Source organism: Cetorhinus maximus, chromosome 26 (genome assembly GCF_964194155.1).
Source record: "Cetorhinus maximus chromosome 26, sCetMax3.hap1.1, whole genome shotgun sequence".
NCBI lineage: Eukaryota > Metazoa > Chordata > Chondrichthyes > Lamniformes > Cetorhinidae > Cetorhinus > Cetorhinus maximus.
The window spans coordinates 18,688,390-18,709,876 of record NC_135904.1 but is presented as its reverse complement, the minus strand read 5'-3'; the positions used below and the strand labels follow the sequence as shown (position 1 = coordinate 18,709,876).

At 44.8% G+C, this 21,487-nt stretch overlaps 1 protein-coding gene across 1 annotated transcript in view; it reads right to left on the bottom strand.

The window, feature by feature from the left end:
* LOC144668155 (protein FAM227B-like) overlaps positions 1-21,487 on the bottom strand; it is an 83,467-nt gene that overhangs the window by 34,414 nt on the left and 27,566 nt on the right. Inside the window, exons 4-5 of the mRNA XM_078529909.1 lie at positions 17,332-17,373; positions 3,569-3,670 (exon numbers count right to left, since the gene is read on the bottom strand). Coding sequence (XP_078386035.1) covers positions 3,569-3,670; positions 17,332-17,373 — 144 coding nt within the window. The remainder of the gene's footprint in view (positions 1-3,568; positions 3,671-17,331; positions 17,374-21,487) is intronic.

The following is a 21,487-nucleotide window of genomic DNA, read 5'->3' as shown; positions in this document are numbered from 1 at the left end:
TGTCAAGCATTGTTTGAAATTTAAACCAGGCAGCTTGACCCTGACTGGTCAAGACTTTGCCCTTAGGAATGAGTCAGCGAATGACTGTCACTTATTTTGTTTAGCTGAAACAAGCACAATGTGTGCACATGTTCTTTCCGTCTGCAAAGAACAGAGCCCTGTGTATTAATATATGTAGCTTCCAGTACACACAAACGTGCCACACTGCGAGACAACCGACAACCTTAAATTGGATGTCAGCATTACGCTTGCTGGACATGTATGAGCGCAATGAGCTGTGCGTGATGTATATAACGGGGTTCATACTCACGGTTTGCTGCGCTATGTATGGATTGCCCAAGACATACAAAAGTGAAATAAAACCAGAAAATGCTGGAAAAACTCAGCAGATCTGACAGTATCTGTGGAGAGAGAAACAGAGGGCAAAATGTAGCCCTTGTTGGGCGAGATCGGCGCAGGCAGTCAGCAAGCCAACCGTTGCCCGCGATAGAGGCCAGAAGATGATTTCACGCTGGCGGACCAATTAAGGCCCATCCAGTGTGAAACGTGAGCGGTAGTGCTGCCTGTGCGGGTTGTGGGGGGAGTGTGAGCGAGGTGAGCGCGAACTTCACGCATGCACTCGAGTGCACGCTTGAGAATGCCTCAGAGAGGTGAAGTTTTTTAAAAAAATAAAGATTAGAAAAATGTTATAAAACATGTCCCCTCACGTGACTCTGTCACATGAGTAGGGACATGTTATAAGTGAAATCTGAAAACTTTTTTCATTTTCTTTTGATGTTGGAAACCTCATCCCACCCGTGGATGAGGTTTCCAAAAAAAATGCAAAGGCCGCTTGGCCTTTTCACCTGCCTGCCAACCATAAGGTTGGACGGGTAGTGAAAAATTCTATTTAATTGATCCTTTAATGGCCTTAATAGGTCTTTTAATTGTCAGCAGGCACGCTGCCGACTCCAGTCTGAGCCCGCCGACCGAAAAATATCGCGTGACTGCGCATTGAAGTTGAAACATATGTCATTTTACGCTTGAGCAGGTCGGGCTACGCCCGCCCGCCAAGGTAAAAATTTTGCCCAGCGTTAACGTTTCGAGTCTGTATGACCCTTCTTCAGAGTTAAGGCAAAGAAGAATTGTGGTGAAATGTATACTATTTAAGTGAAGTGGAGCAGGTGAAGCTGGACAGAAGGTCAGCGATAGGTGGAGGCTGAGGAGAGATTGACAAAGATGTCATGGACACAAGACAAAGCGAATGTTAATGGTAGTGGTAAGGCCTAAAGAAGGTGCTGACAGTGGCACAAAGGTAAGAAAGCAGAATGTGTGAATAGCAAAACAAGAGTCAGTTCACTGTGTGAAAGAACAACATGGAACAAGTAACAGATGGCCCTTAGGATAGAAAAAGGGATAAGGAAAAAGGGGGATAAAACAATGAATAAATGAATAAAAATAAAAATAAATTTAGAAAAAGGGATTAAAAAAGGGATGAAGATAGAGAGTTCATGGTCTGAAGTTCTTGAACTCAATGTGAAGTCCGGAAGGCTGTAAAGTGCCTAATTGGAAGATGAGGTGCTGTTCCTCCAGTTTCGTTGGGCTTCACTGGAACATTGCAGCAGGCCAAGGACGGACATATGAGCATGTGCGCAGGATGGTGTGTTGAAATGATAAGCGACAAGAAGGTCTGGTCATGCTTGTGGACAGACCGAAGATATTCTGCAAAGCGGTCACCCAGTCTATGTTTGCTCACAAAAGCGATGTCCCTTTATGCCCTATCTTATCGATGACCAGTTCAGCACAACATGAATTGGCCAGATGGTTGTACAAATTGTTACAACCAGTTTTGAACAAGTTTTCCACATACACAGTGAAGGACTTCTTCACATTTGTGAAGGCCATACAGGATTTGCATATCAATAGCAGTGCTGTGTCCATGTGCTCATTTGATATTGCTAGCCTATTCACCAATGTTCCACTTGAAACCATAGCTATTTGCCCTGCAGCACTATATCTTGGCGATCTAGACCAGTCATTGTTATGTGAATCAGCATTCATTGAACTTATGAACTTGGCAACTCGCGCAGCTGAGTTCAGTTTTAATGGCACCATATATGCCCAAATAGATGGTGTTGCTCTGGGATCCCCTCCAGGTCCAGCTCTCGCAAACATCTTTGTTGGGTTCCATGAGAAATGTGTCTTCGATGGAATAACAAATAACTTCCAACCCCTCGCATTTTTCCACTATGGTGGATGATATGTTTTCTATATTTAAATCTGCAGCTGCATGTAATAATTTCCTTACATGTCTTATTGGGCTTCATCCTGCACTCAAATTCACCTTTGAAATGGAGCAGTCAAATGAACTCCCTTTGCTTGACGTACTAGTTGAGAAATCTGCCAGGGGTTTTCTACCATGGTCTACCGCAAGCCTACCTTCACTGGTCAAAATACGCGTTGGGATTCTTACAGTTCCAAACGCTATAAGATTGGTCTTATTGGCAAACTTGTAAATAGGGCCCAAGCCAATTGCCTACCATGCAAGCTTGATGCTGAAATAGGGCGCATTAAAGACACCCTGATCAGTTCATTTCAGGCTGTATATCATACAAACTCATGAATGGGTCTAAGGCCGATACTTTTGGCCCTGAAAAGTCCCCAGTCAACCTCAGATTACCCTGGAAGGGCAAGGTATCTTAAAAGTTTCAGCAACAGATGGAGATTGCAGTTTCACGCTGCTACTATGCAGTAGCGACACAAGTGGTATTCACCACTAACAGGATGCTGCCATCAAGCCAAAAGGACGTTCTGCCTATCACACAAATGAGTAATGTGATGTATGAATTTCAGTTCCAGTGTGATGCTAGGTATATAGGTCGTACATCTCAAAGACTGGCGGGGCAGATCGTGTCAGACAGCATGTCTCAGCTGCTGTTCGCAACAGGCAAGGTACAGACTGTACCCAACTAGCCCCTGCTTACAAAACTCAAAACACAGTGTCCAACTTTAGATGTGATTCCGTGATTGGGCAACATTTGCTAAATAATCCTCAGTGTGCTAAGAATTACATTGACAACCAATTTAAGGTTGTCAGTCGGGCTTGCAGTGTGGCACATTTGTGTGAACTGGAAGCTACATATATTAATACACAGGGCCCTGTTCTTTGCAGACAGAAAGAACATGTACACACATTGCACCTGTTTCAGCTAAACAAAATAAGTGACGGCCATTTGTTGACTCATTCCTCAGGTCAATGCCTTAACCAATCAGGGTCAAGCTGCTTGGATTAAATTTCAGACAATGCTTGGCTGTCAGTCACCATCACTGGTGCATTCTTCATGGCAATGCCTCTACAAGAGTCCACTTGCAAACCAATCAGTACTCTCTTCACATACAGTATAAATTGTTTTTTTCCCCTTGTGTTGGTTTTCTTGTGCGGTGTCCTGGTGAGCGCAAGACGAAAAGCTTCGACATGTTTGTTTTTTCAGCAATACTCAAGTTCTGTACTACCAAACGACTATTTGGATAAGGAAATAGAACAGTTACTGAATAATAATTGAACCAAATTTTAATAATAACGACTTACATTAAAATCCGCCTTTCTAACCCAGTTTAGCAGCTGTACAGCCTCAATTCGTCCAGGAAGTTCTGTAAACTCCAGTGGTTTGAAGCCTGGGAAATGTTGAGACTAAAGAAAAACAATAGCAAAATTAAATCTGAAAGAGGATTTTGACATTTTTTTTTATATAGAGGGGAGCAGTTTTGTGGTAAACTACTATCTCCAATGGATGAAAGGCAACAGGAAATGTTTTATACATTTCCTTACAAAAGGGTAATTTTTTAGCTACTGCAGGCAGTATTTTGGGCTACATGAACAGAAAAGTACCACTTCAACAATATACCCAGCAGATCTTTCTCCAGCCAACTGCTATTTCTTTCATTGGGCAACTGGCATCTTTTCCTCTCCAAGCTGCTGACCTGATTGTCCAAACAGTGCAATACTCAGCAGTGCCCCTATTCAAGTTCTGACAAATACAAATCCACTCATTATTACATTGACTTAGGAGCCTACAGTATACATTGAGGTCAGTAAAGCATGAAATGCACAACTTTGAAATTGAAGGTTTATGGATATACATTCCAGAAAAAAAATCAAATATGCTGTGGAACACTAACATCCCAATCCTGATGAAGCAATGGGAATGCCATCTGACAAAATGCAGAGCTAGTACTATAGATTTCAATGTTGATTAATATTCTGGAAGTTTGTCACATTACATTAAAGAACCAAGGAGAAATTTCAGTTTTATTCTTGCCAAACTTACAAGGCTGCAGCACTTAAGGTAGAAGCAGATTCTTACAGACAATTTAGGGACCAGAAGATGTGTGTTTTCCCATCTGGATTGTGTTTCTCATCTGTCTTTTGTCAGAACATTCAACTGCAATGATTTATTACCAAAGGATTCCTTTGCAATTTCTCAAGATTTCACCAAGTCTTTAACATCACCTACTGGTGGCTCACAAAGAAGGCCATTGGCAAGCAGGGCAGAAGGAAACAAGGCCAAAATTTAGCAGATATTGGCATCATAAAATCGTTTACTGGTTCAACGGGCAAAAGGTCACCCAAAGCATTCACCAGAGCAATGTGGAGAGAGACGAGAAACATTGAGTGCTACGTCACTCACTACTAGGGCAGCGAAACAGTGACATAAAGGGTTAATGAATTGACTGGGGAAATTAAGTTCAGACAACTTCATTTATTCATTTTGGCACATCAGACCCATCCCAGCAAGAACAATCTGCTTGCCCAGCATCCATATCGCCAGCAGAGGACCACTGTACCGCCTCCTTCATCACCAATGCACTGTGGCTGCAGTGTGTACTATCTACAGGATGTACTGCACCAACTCATCTGGTTTACTTCAAACTCACTTCCCTCTGACCTTTACCAGTGAGAAGGATAAGGACAGTAAGATTGTAGGAACACCATCACCTCCAAATCACACACCGCCCTGATTTGAACAGTAATTGCCATTTTATCATCAAAAATCCTGGAATTTCACCCCTATCATTATCATGAGAATGTACAAGGACTGCATCAGATCAAGGAGAAGGCCTACCACCACCGTCTTCTCAGGCCAATTAAAAACTGGCAATAAATGCGGCTTTGGCAGTGTCATCCACATCCCCAGGAAAAAAATGAAAAGCACTCCACAGATTACTCTAACTTCTTGAACGGAATGACAAGTCTTCAGTCACAGTAAACCTGGGTTTGAGGACTCACTAACATTTTCTGCACTGGCCTTCTTGCCCTCTTACAATCCAATTCTCAAGTTACAGTGTCCTTCTAGCACTTGTCCCTCTGGTTATATCAGGTGTTTGCCGTCATCTGGTAGCCTCCTTTTCAAATGCTTTAATGTTTCTTATGTTTTTATACTGACCTTCACTTAATGCTATTAATAGTCATCCAAATAGTGGGAGTAAGGGAAGATGTGATAAACTAAAGAGAGAGAAGGTATGAGGGGCAAGTTGGCTGAGGTAGATTGGAGAATTACATTAAAAAGTACAATGGTAGACAGGCATTAGATAGCATTTAAAGAATTAATACATGGTTTGCAAAAAAATCACATTCCTTAAAGGCACAAAAAGCCAGCAAGAAAAGTGATCCAACCATGGCTAACAAGAGAAGTTAAAGATTCTATTCGGTGTGGTTTACGAAGGGTTAATAGGATTTTGTTACACTGTACGAGTTGTCTTTTCTCTCTCTGTACTCTTCCATCTCGAGCCTTTAGCGCGCTTATCTGTGTATATGGCTGGGATTTTCCATGCCTGCTGGCATCGGTCATGTTTGGTGGTGTGAGCGGACAATATGGTGCAATCGGTTTCACGCGGCGTGAAACCAGTTTGCGATCATCCATTCAGCCCGTCGATGGTGGACCATGTTTCCCACCATCGGATGCCGAGAACCTCATTGTAATACATCTGCATATCATTATTAGGCCAGCCTGCCGGATCCCCCCCGCTGGATCGTCTGCCCACAGCGGGAAAACATGCCGACGTATTTCACACCAGCACTTAAGAGACATGTAATTGGCGGGCTGCACTTCACTCGGAACTTCAAGGTTTGTTTCCTGCCTTGCTTCGGTCAGCACTCGAAGTCATCAGCGCCAGGCTTCACAGATAGTACCACATCACTTTTAGGGAGGCTCACAGTGGGTCTCTACCTACCAGACCAGCCATATGTGGGTGGCTTTTTAATGGCTTCAGGGCTAGGGCTTGCTTGGGGAAGGGGGAGAAGTGGCCTCAGGCAAGGGAAGATGCTGCAGGACAAGGGCTGTACTGGGGAAGGAGGATAACCTAGGGTTTGTGTGGGAGCACATGTTGATCTTGCAAGTGGCCTCAAGATGGTGGGGGCTGAGGTGGCAGTCTCCAGAGGAGATGGGGCCAGATAGACATGTGAGGTTATGTGTGTGAGAATGGGTGGTGATGTCCCTTGTGCTGGCAGTGAGTGAGATGCCAGTGAATGTGTGATGGGCTTGAGTTTGTGAATTTAGAGTGATGAGATGGTTGCCTTACCCTGGCTGGATGAAGAGATCATACATCCTCTTTCTGCATTGGATGGCCAACCTCTTCTGTGCAGCATTGGCTCTGATCACCACTGCCCACGCCTCCCAAGCCTGGTTGGTCACGCCGCTGCCCATCTTGCGGCCTGAGCGGAGGACATCATGGCAGGCCTCCATGTCGTCCAAAAGGCATTCCAGTGACGCGTCACTAAACCTGGGGGCTGCAGTCTTTTTGCCTTTCGTGGACATCTTCCCTGCAGTAATCATGGACTGGAAGCACTGAGATGTGTGCGTGCGGCTGAACTTTAAATATGGCCCCCGGCATGATGAAGTGGCGAGGTGATGGCGTGGTGGGTGAATGAGAGCCTGCCCACCATGGAAACAGTGTGTTTCCCGGGAATGCATAACTAATGCGGCGGGTTTGGGATGATACGGCGTGAGAACCCGTCATAGCAGCCGTTGGGTAAAGCGTCGTTTTACCCGCCTGCTACCGCACTTAGTGCAAATCTGGGATGATTCCTACCTATGAGACAAGTTGTGCCTAAGCAGATGGTGAACTGGCCCTGAGCAAGGTTGAGAATGATTAGGGTGGGCACAAGTACATTAGATAAGAATAGACATTTTGTGTGACCTGCTGAATTAGTTCCTCTTATTGTATAAATATTCTTGCTGTAACCAGGGATTTCTGAGAGACTTTGGCACATTGAAGACTTTCCCCTGCAAGCTTCAATAAAGATTTCCTAATTTCAGTTCACAGACTCTCTGTGGTTTTTGTCCTCAACACCATTAGATCAAAGGAAGAGGCATATAAAGTTGCCCAAAAAAAAACAGTAAGCCTGAGGATTGGAATGATTTTGAAATTCAGCAAAGGAGAATCAAGAAATTGATAAAGAAAGAGAAAATAGAATATGAAAATAAACTAGCAAGGAACATAAAAACAGACTGTAAGAGCTTCTATAAGTATGTAAAAATGAAAAGGTTAGTGGAGACAAATGTGGGCCCATTACTGGCACAGAATGGAGAATTTAGAATGGGTATTAAGAAAATGGTAGAGAAACTAAACAAATACTTTGTGTCTGTCTTCATGGAGGAAGATACATAAGACCTCGCTGAAATATTGAGGCCCAAGGGACTAGTGAGATTGAGGACCTGAAATAAATTAGTGTTAGTAAAAAAGTAGTGCTGGAGAAATTAATTGGACTGAAAGTTGATAAATCTTCTGGACCTGATGATCTACATCCAAGAGTGTTGAAAGAGATGGCTGTAGAGATAGTGGATGCATTGGTGATCATCTTTCAGAATTTTATAGATTCTGGAACAATGGTGGATCAGTGCCTGCAGATTGGAAGGTAGCAAATGTAACCCTACTATTTAAGAAAGGAGGGAGGGAGAAAATAGGAACTACAGACCTGTTAGCCTGACATCAGTAGTAGGGAAATGCTAGAATCGATTATAAAGGGGAACCAGTGGATGCAGCGAGTTTGGATTTTCAGAACGTTTTTGATAAAGTTCCACACTGTTGTATAAGCAAAATTAGACCACATGGGACTGGGGGCAATATATTGGCATGGATTGAGGTTTGATTAACAGACAGGAAACAGAGAGTTGGGGTAAATGGATCATTCTCAGGTTGGCAGACTATGACTAGCAGGGTACCATAAGGATCAGTGCTTGGGCTCCAGGTATTTACAATCTATATCAATGATTTGGATGTGGGGACAAATGTAATATTCCCCAGTTTGCTGATGACACAAAACTTGGTGGGAATGTGAGTTGTGATGAGGATGCAATGAGCTTCAAGAGGATCTAGGCAGGCTAAGTAAGTGGGAAAGAACATGGCAGAAAGAATATAATGTGGAAAAATGTGAAGTTATCCACTTTGGTAGGAAAAACAGAAATGCAGAGTATTTCTTAAATGGGGAGAGATTAGGAAGCACTGATGTCCAAAGGGACCTGAGATTCCGTGCTCATAAGTCACTGAAAGCTAACATGCGATTGCAATAAGCACTTAGGGAGGCAAGTGGTATGTTAGCTTTTATTGCAAGGGGATTTGAGTACAGGAGTAAGGAAGTCTTGCTACAGTTGTATAGAGCCTTGGTGAGACTACACCTGGAGTATTGTGTGCAGTTTTGGTCTCCTTACTAAGGAATGATATATTTGCCATAGAGGGAGTTCAACAAAGGGTCACCAGACTAATCTCTGGGATGGCAGAATCGTCTTATAAAGAGAGATTAAGGGAACATCTAGGGACCCTGTCCCTCTCCTTCTAATATATCACCTTCGTCTTAGAGATCCCAAACACCAACTTCTGGGACATTCACCCAGGGCTGGATAATGAGGATGAGGATATTGCATCTTGTGACTGACATCTAAACATCGATAACCCTTTCATGCTGCTGCCTAGGAGTTATCCCAAAATTGATGAATTCCCTGAAGATGGAATTAGTGACCTGGGGTTTGCAGGTTTGGATGGTTCCTTGTGTTGTAGGGTGTTGGTTACAGTTTGGTAGGTCTGAAGAAGTCTTCATAATCATACGTAGATTAACATAAGTCTTTACTGGCTCTTAGAACTATTTACAAATATAAGTAAAGGTTACAAGATAGGAGCTGTCTCCATACTTGCTATTGCACATGGCTTTGTCCAATACTAGACTGACTCTGGGTGCAGGGTCATGTGCTCTCTTACGTCAATGTGTGGGTGGTACTGTACTCAGTCCCACGTTAACCCTATGTGCCAGACCCTTATATTACACCTCCCCCCAAATCTTTATCCAATGTATTTTAAGTGATTATAGTTTACCTTAGGTCTTACATCATTATTACTATTATAATTTACATTGTGATTGCTACATTCTAACTACTTCATCTCCCCCCAAGTCCATAAATTCAAAGATTCGGGCAGTCTGCAGGCCTTCTAATCCTTCCATATCTCAATCTCACTACTTCCAGTGGAGTGGTAGGCTCTGTCGTTGGTCGTTCTTCCTCTAGGTTTGGCGGTCATTCTGGCAAAAAGACATTTTCCTCGCTATCTCTCCATTGCACAGTGGGGCAGGCAGTCTTGGGATGAGGAGGCAACTCCTCCTGTTTGTACTGAATGTGCCCTCTGCGGTGCCAACCAGGTAGAAGCAAGGTTGGTCCTTGTTCTTTCCGATGACAGTACCTTCTCTCTCTCTCTCTCTCTGTCTTTAAAACAGACCTTGTCACCTTTCTGTAATTGTGGCAAGTCTCTGGTGTGGTACCTTCTGTTGTAGATGGAAGCTTGCTTTTGTCTGTAAGATTGCTGCCTTGCTGGGATATTCTCGTAATCCTTGGTATGAGTTTTTCGGTAGGATTTGAAGTTGTCTGCAGAGTTTTATGCACATCAGGAGTTCAGATGGGGACAGGCCGCATTGTAAAGGGGGTGGGCTTGTATGTGAGCTGCATGCTGTGGGGAAGTCCTTGTTCTCTTTTAGGAGGGCTTCTCCGTAAGTACCCTTCTTTCAGCCTCCCCATTTGACTGTGGGTATCTTGGGGAACTGGTGCGGTGGTGGAAGCCGGATGTGGTGCTGAAGCAAGTGAAGTATTCATTTGAAAATTGTGAGCCGTTATTGGACACAGTCTCATCCGGGATGCTGTGGCTCATGAACATCTCTTTTAGTACCTTAATTACTGCCTCTGTGATAGCTGTATACAGTTGTTTCACCTCAATCCATCAATTTGCTGTTGAAGACGAACAGGTCAATGCAAGACTCTCCCACGGCCTGGTGCGGAATTGTATGGGGATGAGGGGCTCTTTTTAGTCCTGCCTGTGCAACTCACACATGGTAATTTGCAATGGTGTCTTCAATCGTCTTGGAAATGCCTGACCACCAGGCAATGGATTAGGCCCGTTTTCTGCACTTGCTGATGCTGATGCCGAGGTGGTCCTACTGCATTTTTTGAAGGATTTCTGGCTGCAGAGAGATTGGGATGACCAGCCACTCATCGTAGACTAGGAGGTCATCTCTAATCGTAAAGCGTTTTTGTTGTTCAAACCATGTTTTCATGGTCCTTTCATTTGGCCTCTGCTGAGACCATCCTTGTTGGCAGTATCTGCGGAAGCGGGCACACTCCTTGTCATGCATTTTTTCCTGGCATATTTGTTGGAGTTTACTTGTAGTCGCTGGCAGATGTCTCCTTATCAATTGGGAGTACGCTTCCAGTTGTTTGACGAGAGTGACATCCTGTTTTGTTAGGAGCCTCACTGAGGCCTTGAAAGTGTGTCTGCTGTTCTCTGGTTTTTACTTTGGACATATTGCTATCTCACAGGCGAACCTCATGAGGCACAGGCGAAACCTCTGGATTCTGGGAGGCATCTTAGCTAGTCCCTTCTTGTCCAATTAGGAGACTAATGGCTTCTGGTCCATTTTGATTGTAACCTTGAGGCTGATGATATAGTCTGAAAACTTCTTGCATGCGCACATGACTGTGAGGGCTTCCTTTTCTATGACGGCATACCTCGTCTCCTTGTCCGACAGCCCTCTGAACGCGTAGTACAGAGGTCAGCGACTTCCATCCAGTTGTTCCTGGTATGGGACCGCTCCCAGGCCTGTGGACAAAGCATCCATTGCTATGGCGGTAGGCAGGGCTGGGTCATAGTGGGCCAAAATGTCCATAGAGAGCAGCATTGTCTTGATGTGAGTGAAAGCTATGCCTTAAGGGTTCTGTGATCTGTGCCAAATTCGGTAAAACTTTTGCTAGCCGGTTCACCATCCCCAAGAATCACTGAGGGTCTGGAATTGAGAATGGGGTTAGGAACTCGCTGATAGCCTTGGTTTTTTGTGGGTCTGCCATGATGCCTTTATTGCTGATGATGTGACCCAGGAATTGAATTGATGTTTTGGAAACTTCGCATTTGTCATTCAGCATCAGCCCTGCTTCCTGCAAGTACTCTAAGACTGCTGTGAATCTCTTGTCATGTTCATCCATCGTTGCACCATGAACCAACACCTCGTCCATGTGGCAAATCACCCCCTGAAGGCCCTGAAAAATGGCTGACATTGTATATTGTAATATTTCTGGTGCCAATGTGATTCCAAACTGCAGGTGGCTAAGGCAGAATCTACCAAAGGGAGTAATAAATATTGTCAGGAGCCTGGATTCTTTGTCAAGAGAGAGTTACCAAAAGCAGCCATTTGCATCCAGTTTTGAAAATACCATGCTCTTCGAGAGTTTAGTCTGGCTTTCATCCACTGAGAACATGGGATGTACTTCTCTGACAACTGCATCAGGTCGGCATTGATTTTGGAACTGGGACCATCCTGGAACACCACGCAAATGGTTGTGTGACAGGGGAATTGACTCCCATGTTTGTCATCTCATCCAGCTGCTGCTGCACCTGCTTCATGAGTGGGTGGGGGATCTTGCATGGTTCGAGTGTTGCTTTCCTTGGCTTGGAGTGTCCCTATGTCTTTTATAGCTTAACTATCTGAACTGTGGGTTGGCCTCTGCATCATGGTTTATTTTCTCCCCTTAAAATGGTCCTGTACTGTTCATGGACTTCTGACTGCCTAACTATCTGGATTACCTTTTCCAGGGTTAAATCTTCCTTTGCTTGCATGAGATCTGAGAGTGCGTTGTCTGCTACTCCTACCGCTATTCTGTCTCTGATGAGTTCAGATTTTAAGTCTCTGTATTCGCAATCTTCTGCCATCCTGTACACTTCCTTGATGAATGAATTGGTAAGTTCTCTCCGCTGCTGGATGCACTTGCTAAATTTAGCTCTTTAGTATTTTATTGCTTCTTAGATTGAAATAAATGTCAAATTATTTTAGTACTTCTTCAAATGTAGCAAATGATTCTTTGATTCCGTCTTGCAATAATGTCGTCCACAATCAGGCTTACCGAGTAAAGCAGTGTGTTAACCTGCTCTGCTTCTGACTTTTTGTCTAAACTTGAAGTGATACTGTATCCTAAGAATCTTTTCCTCCTAAGTCCCCAATTATGTGATTGATCTGAGCCTTGGTTTAGTCCGAATTGTTTTGGAAGTGTGAAATTCTGGTCCATAGTTAAATTTTTAAAAGAATAGGTTGTGCTTTAAGAGCTTTCTGAATCTCAATCTCTGAATCAGCGCTTCATTCACTTGGAGACCAAGGGATTTCCCATGCTTGCCAGTTTTGGTGGGCTCCGCTACAAAGACAATCATGCTTAGCTTGAAAAAAAAAATTTCAACAATGGCTGCCTGAATTGACTGCCTGCAGAGTTCTCTTGCTCAGCGTTTTACTTTAAGTTGTGAATTTGCTGAATCCTGGCTTTTGCTTTCTCTCAGCTGAGTTTAGAAGTAGCGATTCGCCCGGATTATTTAATTATTTTTTCCATTGAGGAGCGAGCTCAGACGCCATGTGTTCGAGCACTGACTTGGTGATCAGGTTTTAGTGATGGGTTTTTTCAAACTGCACTTCTGACTCTGAATTATTTAAAGATTTCTCAGGAGTTGCTGTAACCTGGAGTTTTAAAATACTTGGTTCACCCTTGCTAAATCTGCTGATTCTGCATTCTTGGATTAGAAGCTGGACTTCCAGAGGAGATTCAATGGAGTCTTCTGCCGCAGTAAGGAATTTTAAATTTCTGCCTCCAGCTTCCAAGCTTTTTTTGGACCTTTCTGCTGGCGATGTTTCCTCTGCCCCTCTGCTTCAGGAGCTTCTTTTCAGGTTAGACTGCTTTGCTGAATTTTGTCCCAGACTTCCAGCATTTTAGTTTTTCTCTGCATTTTCTGTGAGGTCTTGGGTTTTTCCACAAGCTGCCACAATGTTTTGTAGGGTGTACAGCTCGGTAAGTCTGAAGAAGTCTTCATAGTTATACGTAGGTTAACTGTAAGCCTTTATTGATTCTTAGAACCATTTACAAATATACAGTAAAGGTTACAAGCTAGGAGCTGTCTCTACGTTTGCTCTGTCCAACACAAGACAGATCTTGGGTGCGGGTCATGTGCTCTCTTACATCACTGTGTGGGCGGTACTGTACTCAGTCCTACATTAACCCTATATGTGCCAGACCTTTATACTACACCTTGGATGTTGCATAAATCCATGCTCACAATTTGAAAGGTATCCGTAGTTTAAAAGTTAAATCTGTTCTGTTACGTGTTCGGAATTACAGGTCATTGTCTAGAAGATAGCATAGCTCATCCAGCACTTTCTTAGCAAAGCTCCATATTCAATTGTCAACAAGGTTGCAGGGTGTATAGAACGAGAGAGTGTATGAGTGAATGTGAGTACATATGTGTGGTAATAGAATATTGGCCTCATCCTTTGATGGTAGCTCAGTCTCTTATGCTTCTTTCTGTCCACCTCTTCCTTCTCTGTCAACAAAGCAGCGGGAATTCACATAGGGAAAAATGCTGATCTATGGTATCCCTAGCTCTGGTGGGGCTGAAAATATACTGGTGGCCAGACAGCCCCTCAATCTGGCAGTTTGAAGGGCAACTCAGCAGCTCTTCAAAGCAAAATTGGATAAATGTTTTCCTGACAGTAAGCAACTTTAAGTGGATAACTCTGCCAGATGGGTTAGCTCTTGAGAAGGCTATGCCTCATTTACTTGTGTCTCAGTTACAATGATGGAAACAATGTCTCATGGGGATGTAAATACTTGGGATTTCGATGCATGTAATTTTTATATGAAACCATTGAAAATTCAGTGAGAGCCATAGAAAAGTTACAGCACAAAAAGAGACCATCCAGCCCATTGTGTTTGTGCTGGCCGCAAAAGAAAAAAGAAAAAAAACTAGCTGCCCATTTTAACCCCACCTTCCAGCACTTGGTCCATAGCCTTGCAGGTTACAGCATTTTAGGTACAAATCCAGGTGCCTTCTAAATGAGTTGAGGGTTTCTGCCTCCACCACCAAACCAGGGAGTGAATTCCAAACACCCACCACCCTCTGGGTGAAGAAGTTTTTCATGTCCCCTCTAATCCTTCTACCAATCACTTTAAATCCGTGCCCCCTAGTAATTGACCTCTCTGCTAGGGGTAGCAGGGCATCCCTGTCGACTCTATCTAGGCCCCTCATAATCTTGTAGGCCTCAATCAGGTCACTCCTCAGTTCCAAGGAAAACAACCCCAGTCTCTCCTATCTTTCCTCATTGCTGCAATTTTCAAGCCCTGGCAACAATCTTGTAAATCTCCCCGGTGCTCTCTCCAGAGCAATTACATCCTTCCTGCAATGTGGTGACCAGAACTGTATACAAAATTCCAGCTGTGGCCTAACCAGCGTTTTATACAGTTCCATCATTAAGTCCCTGCCTTTGTATTCTATACCTCGTCGAATAGAGGAAAGCATTCCATATGCTTTCTTTACCACTATCCACCTGTCCTGCCACCTTCAGGGACCTGTGGATATGCACACCAAGGTCTCTCACTTCCTCTATTCATCCCAATATCCTCCCATTTATTGTGTATTTCCTAGCTTTATTTGCCCTCCCCAAAATGCATTACCTCACACTTCTCTGGATTGAATTCCACCTGCCACTTTGCCACCACTCAACCAAACCATTGATATAATTCTGGAGACAATAGCTATCCTTTTCACTACCACTACACAGTCAATTTTTGTGTCATCTGCAAATTTACCAATCATGCCACCCACATGTAAGTCCAAATCATGAATATATACAACCAACAGCAAAGGACCCAACACTGAGCCTTGTGGAACGTCACTGGAAACTATTTTCCATTCAAAAACATCCATCAGCCATTAACCTTTGTTTCCTGTCACTGAGCCAATTTTGAATCCAACTCGCTACATTCCCCTGTATCCCATGGGCTTTTACTTTTCTGACCAGTCTGCCATGCAGGACCTTGTCAAATGCCTTACTAAAATCCATGTAGATAACACGCCCCACCCCACCTCCCCCCCACCTCCCCCCACACCCCACCTCCCCCCACACCCCACCTCCCCCCACACCCCACCTACCCCCCCACCCCCGCCCCCCCAAACCCCACCTCCCCCCCTGGCCACACCCCACCTCCCCCACCCGCCCCCCCAAACCCCACCTCCCCCCCCGGCCACACCCCACCTCCCCCACCCCCCCACCCCACCTCCCCCCCCGGCCACACCCCACCTCCCCCACCCCCCCACCCCACCTCCCCCCACCACCCCACCCCACCTCCCCCCACCACCCCACCTCCCCCCACCCCACCCCACCTCCCTCACCGCCACCTCCCTCCCCCACCTCCCCCCCCACCCCACCCCACCTCCCCCCCCACCCCACCTCCCCCCACCACCCCACCTCCCTCCCCCCCACCCCCCCCACCCCACCTCCCTCCCCCCCCACCCCACCTCCCCCACCCCCCAACCCCCCCACCCCCCACCCCACCTCCCCCCACCCCACCTCCCCCCCCCATCCCACCTCCCCCCCACCACCTCCCCCCCCCACCCCACCTCCCCCCCCCTCCCCCCACACCCCACTTCCCCCCGCTCCCCCACCTCCCCCCCCCCACCCCACCTCCCCCCCCCTCCCCCCACACCCCACCTCCCCCCCCTCCCCCCACACCCCACCTCCCCCCCCCCCCCACCGCCCCCCCAAACCCCACCTCCCCCCCCCGGCCACACCCCACCTCCCCCACCCCCCCACCCCACCTCCCCCCACCACCCCACCTCCCCCCACCCCACCCCACCTCCCCCACCGCCACCTCCCTCCCCCACCTCCCCCCCCACCCCACCTCCCTCCTCCCCCACCCCACCTCCCCACCCCCCCACCCCACCTCCCCACCCCACCCCCACCTCCCCCCCCCACCCCACCCCCCCCACAGCCCCCCACCCCACCTCCCCCCCCCACCCCACCTCCTTCCCCCCCCCCACCCCCTTACACACCACCCCCCCCCCCCCAACCCTGTTCCCTCATTGTTGCGATCAAAAATTAAGCATATATTTGTGGAAATTGGCAGTGGTCAAAAATCAAACTCTTTAAGTTTGTTGCACAGATATTGCATACCTATCTTGTCAATACAAGCATATATTTTCAGCCCCTATGTGTTTTGTTAAACAAAGTGGGATTAATAGAGACAATTATTTTTGTTGCACATATAGGGCAGAATATTGCCCTTGTCGGGCGGGCGTGCACCCAACCTGAGTGAGCATAAAACGACGTGTGATATTTCGGACAGCGGGCGTGCGCAGGAGTCGGTAGCGCGCCCACCGACAATTAACAGGCCTATTAAGGCCATTAAAGTAATAATTAAATGACATTTTTCGCTGCCTGTCCAACCTTACAGTTGGCAGGCAGGCGAACAGGCCAAACAGCCTTTGGATTTTTTAGGGAACCTCATCCACCGGTGGGATGAGGTTTCCAATAGCAAAGAAAAATTAAATAAAAATTTAAAAATTTCATTCATAACATGTCGCCCCCTGTGACTCTGTCACATGAGCTCTGTCTCTGTGCCTCATGGAGCTTTTACTGCATGCACTCACGAATATGTGCTCCTCCTGCCCATGCTCCTCCTGCCCCCACCCCAGCAGCACGGTGCGCTGCAGCACGCATTTCACGCTGGCTAGCCGTTAACTGGCCAGCCTGCGTGAAATCGCAGTTAGAGCTCAATCGCGGGTGGCGGTCGGCTTCCTGACCGCTCCCGGGCCCGCCCGCCAGACCACTCAAAACTCCTGGTCATAGTTTCCTAATCAAAGTGGTATCTATATCCCACCATCTATGTATTTTGCAATGCTTCCAAAACTTTTGCCTCAAGCCTACATTCTTTGCAGCCACTTTTTAAAATTTATTTCAGTTAAGAAATGTTTAGCTGCCCTGTGAATTTCAAAAAGCATTGAAAGCCCTACCTCAACAGTCTTGACACCGTGTGGAAAAAGGTCTTCAGAAAGCTGTTAAAAGAAAACAATTTTAATAATCATATTTCCTTAACTATACATACTCCATAATATCTATAAATGCTTGAGTTTAAAAAAACTTCTCATGCTAAAATTTCAACAAAGTTAAACCAAATTTTTGAAAATAAAAATAATCTGGGCCTAGAATATCTTCAATTTTACAAATAGGGGGAATGTCCATTTTCTTCTAAATTTATGGATCATTAATGAAATTGTGGAAATGCCTGGCTTTGGAAGATGCATTTCCTGAAAATGCGAAGTACAGAATTTGTTTTTGATCAGACATCACATGGATAAATTGCATGAACGATTATATGCTTGAACCTATCACAAAACTAAGATACATGTACTTGCCGTGCATGTAATCTATGAAATCAGAATTTACTACATTTCAAGACCCATTGGCAATTTTAAAATGGAGTGTTCTTTTAAGGACCAATGCAATGTACAAAATTATATAGTGGTTTCCAGCATAAATTTAGCAATAATGGACCCGATTTAATTCACTCCAGAATAGTCATTGCAGAGTTAAAATTGTGCCCAATATCCCTAACACTGAAGCAATAATATTGCAACTTAGCCTCATTCTATTACATGGGAAGTGATCTAGAATTGGTAACTGCTGCCTTTTTTGAACTCATGCCTGATTAAGGGTATTTTTTCAAACCACTTGAGTTACTGCCTTGTCCTATACTATTCACTTCAGTCATTAGTGCACAGAAACTTTAAAATCTTTGCCAAAATCAGCACGGACAAATCTGACCTAGAATAAAACACTAATTTTTCAATTTAACTGTAAACATCTGCAAACTCTGCATAAGTTACTAATTATTATGGTCTTAACAAGCGCAAATCTGTACTTTTATTCATTTTTGCCAATGTTTTTGATGAACTTTTGGAAGGATAGAAATCTTTACATCAGATAAACGCCATACAGTATTCCATACAGTGTTTTGTTTGTCCAAGCTGTGGTCAGGAGGAAGGTGGAAATTCAGTAATGCACATTGTGCTACTTGCCATTGCGCATGGGAGGAAATCTAGTTATCTACTGCCTGTCTGGTGGGGACTTAAACTCATCTCCACAGTTGTTCAATATCAGCTACTTTCTACTCTCTTTCAAGGATGGGCGGGCCAAATTGAATCCGAGGCAGCAAGCTTGGTGACAGAAGGTGCCAACCAAATTAACTCTCTATGGGAGAATAAGCAGTCTGATGCCTGAGCCAGGGAGCCACACCATGCTCCAGGCCACTGTTGATGACTGGCCAGCCAGGCTGATTCATTAATGGGAACTGAAGTTTTTCACCGGTCCCCCTTTTATTTTATTCGTTCCTGGGATGTGGGTGTCACTAGCTAGGCCAGCATTTATTGACCATCTCTAATTGCCCTTGTTCAGAAGGCATTTAAGAGTCAACCACATTGCTGTGGAGTCACATGTTGGCCAGACCAGGTAAGGAGGGTCATTTCCTTTCCTAAAGTGAACCAGGTGGGTTTTTTACAACACTCGGCAATGGTTTCATGGTCATCATCAGGCTTTTAATTCCAGGTTTTTATTGAATTCAAATTTCGCCATCTGTCATGGTAGGGCTCAAACCCGGGTCCCCAAAGCATTACCCTGGATCTCTGGATTACGAGCCCAGTGACAATACAATTATGCCACCACCTCCCCTTAGGCCAGATGACCTTGCGAGGTGATGTCCTAATGGAGTAGCAGGACAGGCAACAGAATCCTCATTCTAAATACAATGTTTTCTTCTCATTTTTTATATTCTCTTCAGCTATTGTTACCCTATGCTTTTGTTTTTGTGGCATGGTAATTTATTACCCATTTTCCAGGTTAAACAATATACAAGCTGAACAGGAATGCAGTTGGAATCAGCAATACTTTGTGCCATGTTATTCACCTGAAAAAGCTCATTGTACCATTAATTTAAACATAGCCAGACTTGGTTGAGTGGAGAAATGACAACAAAAGGAAAGAAAGGCTTACATGAGTAGTTTAGAGTGTATATACTGAATAGTGATTGTACATCATAGTAAGGTGCATTGAAACCCAATACAGTTAAACATAATACGAGCATACGAACTAGGAGCAGGAATAGACCACTCTGCCCTTCAAGCCTGCTCCACCACTCAATAAGATCATAGCTGATCTGATGGTAACCTCCCGCCTACCCCCGATAACCTTTCGTCCCCTTGTTAATCAAGAATCTATCTAGTTCTGCCTTAAAAATATTCAAAGACCCTGCTTCCACTACCTTTTGAGGAAGAGTTCCAAAGACTCTCGACCCTCTGAGAGAAAAAATTCCTCCTCATCTCTGTCTTAAATGAGCGACCCCCTTATTTTTAAACCGTGATCCCTAATTCTAGATTCTCAGGCAAGAGGAAATATCCTCTCCGCATCCACCCTGTCAAGACCCCTCAAGATCTTGAAGGTTTTGAACAAGTCACCTCTTACTCTTCTAAACTCCAGTGAATACAAGCCTAACCTGTGCAACCTTTCCTCATAAGACAACCCGCCCATTCTGGTATTAGCCTAGTAAATCTTCTCTGAACTGCTTCTAAAGCATTTACATCTTTCCTTAAATAAGGAGACCAGTATTGTGCACAGTGCTCCAGATGTGGTCTCACCAGTGCCCTGTACAACTGAAGCATAACCTCCTTCAGTTCCCCTTGCAATAAATGATAACATTCGAGTAGCTTTCCTAATTACTTGCTGTACCTGCATACTAGCTTATTGTGATTCATGCACCAGGATACCCATCCCTCCGAATCTCAGAGCTCTGCAACCTCTCACCATTTAGATAATATGCTTTTTTTTTTATTCTTCCTGCCAAAATGAACAACTTTACATCTGCCCACATTATACTCACTTTGCCAGGTCCTTGCCCACTCACTTAATCTATCTATGTCACTTTGTAGCCTCCTTACGTCCTCCTCACAACTTACTTGCCTACTTAACTTTGTGTCGTCAGCAAAATTTAACAACAATACCATCTGTCCCTTCATCCAAGTCATTTATATAAATTGTAAAAAGTTGAGGCCCCAGCACTGATCCTGTACGGTACATACACCGGTTCCCCTTTATCCACAGCACATATGATTCCTTCAAAGAACCTCAATGAATTGGTTATTTCACAAATCCATGTTGCCTCTGTCTGGTTGCCTTAAACTTTTCAAAGTGCCCTGTTATAACATCTTTAATAATAGCTTCTAACATTTTCCCTACAACAGATGTTAAGCTAACTGGCCTCTAGTTTCCTGCTTTCAGTCTCCCTCCCATTTTGAATTGTTATGATCCCCAGCTGAGGTTACCATTGGACAAGCCTGATCCCAGGGTGGAACCCAGCTTGATAGATCCTAGCTTTAATTTGTTTGTTTAGATACGTGGAGTGTGGCTACTGAGCAGAGTCGCCGAAGTCAGCTGATGAACTTTTAACAAAAAAAAAGATTTATTCAACAAGAAAAGATGAACTATATTACAATACTCCTTCACCCACAACTATACCTTTACAGATATATACAGATTTGTAAGGATAACACAAGTTACAAAAGCTATCTTATACTTTAATGTTCACAGTAAGTACACAGTCTGTGTAAATTTATGGCACCCTGTGGTCAGAAACATCACACTCTGAAACCAAGTGACAGATGCCACCTCAACCAGATGCTATGGATCTCTCAACTCCCCCCAGATGCTTGTCACACCATGAGTCAACCAGTCTCACTGAACTCCATCCCTCACACGTAGGTTTCCAATCTCCACTCTCCAAGAACTCGCTTTGGAATCTTCTCCCAAACCCACGCTTTCACTCAGGCGCCTTCCGCAAGGGTCCACCTTCAGGGTTTTGAACTGTCCATTCGATGTTCCTCTTCCCTGGGTCACCACATGCATTCAAGCTGTCTTCCACACACTCTCGCTCACTAATTCAGCTGTCAACAGTACACCACTGTTTCACATGTCCATAACAAAGAGTTACAGACCTTCGGCCATCTCTTCAGACTTTGTTGCCTTTTGCAAACTGTTTGCCCTTTAAATCTGCTTTCTGCAGCTTTTGTCTCTTTAAATCTGAAACTTGGAATCTTTCTCTCCACTCCTCACTCTTAACTT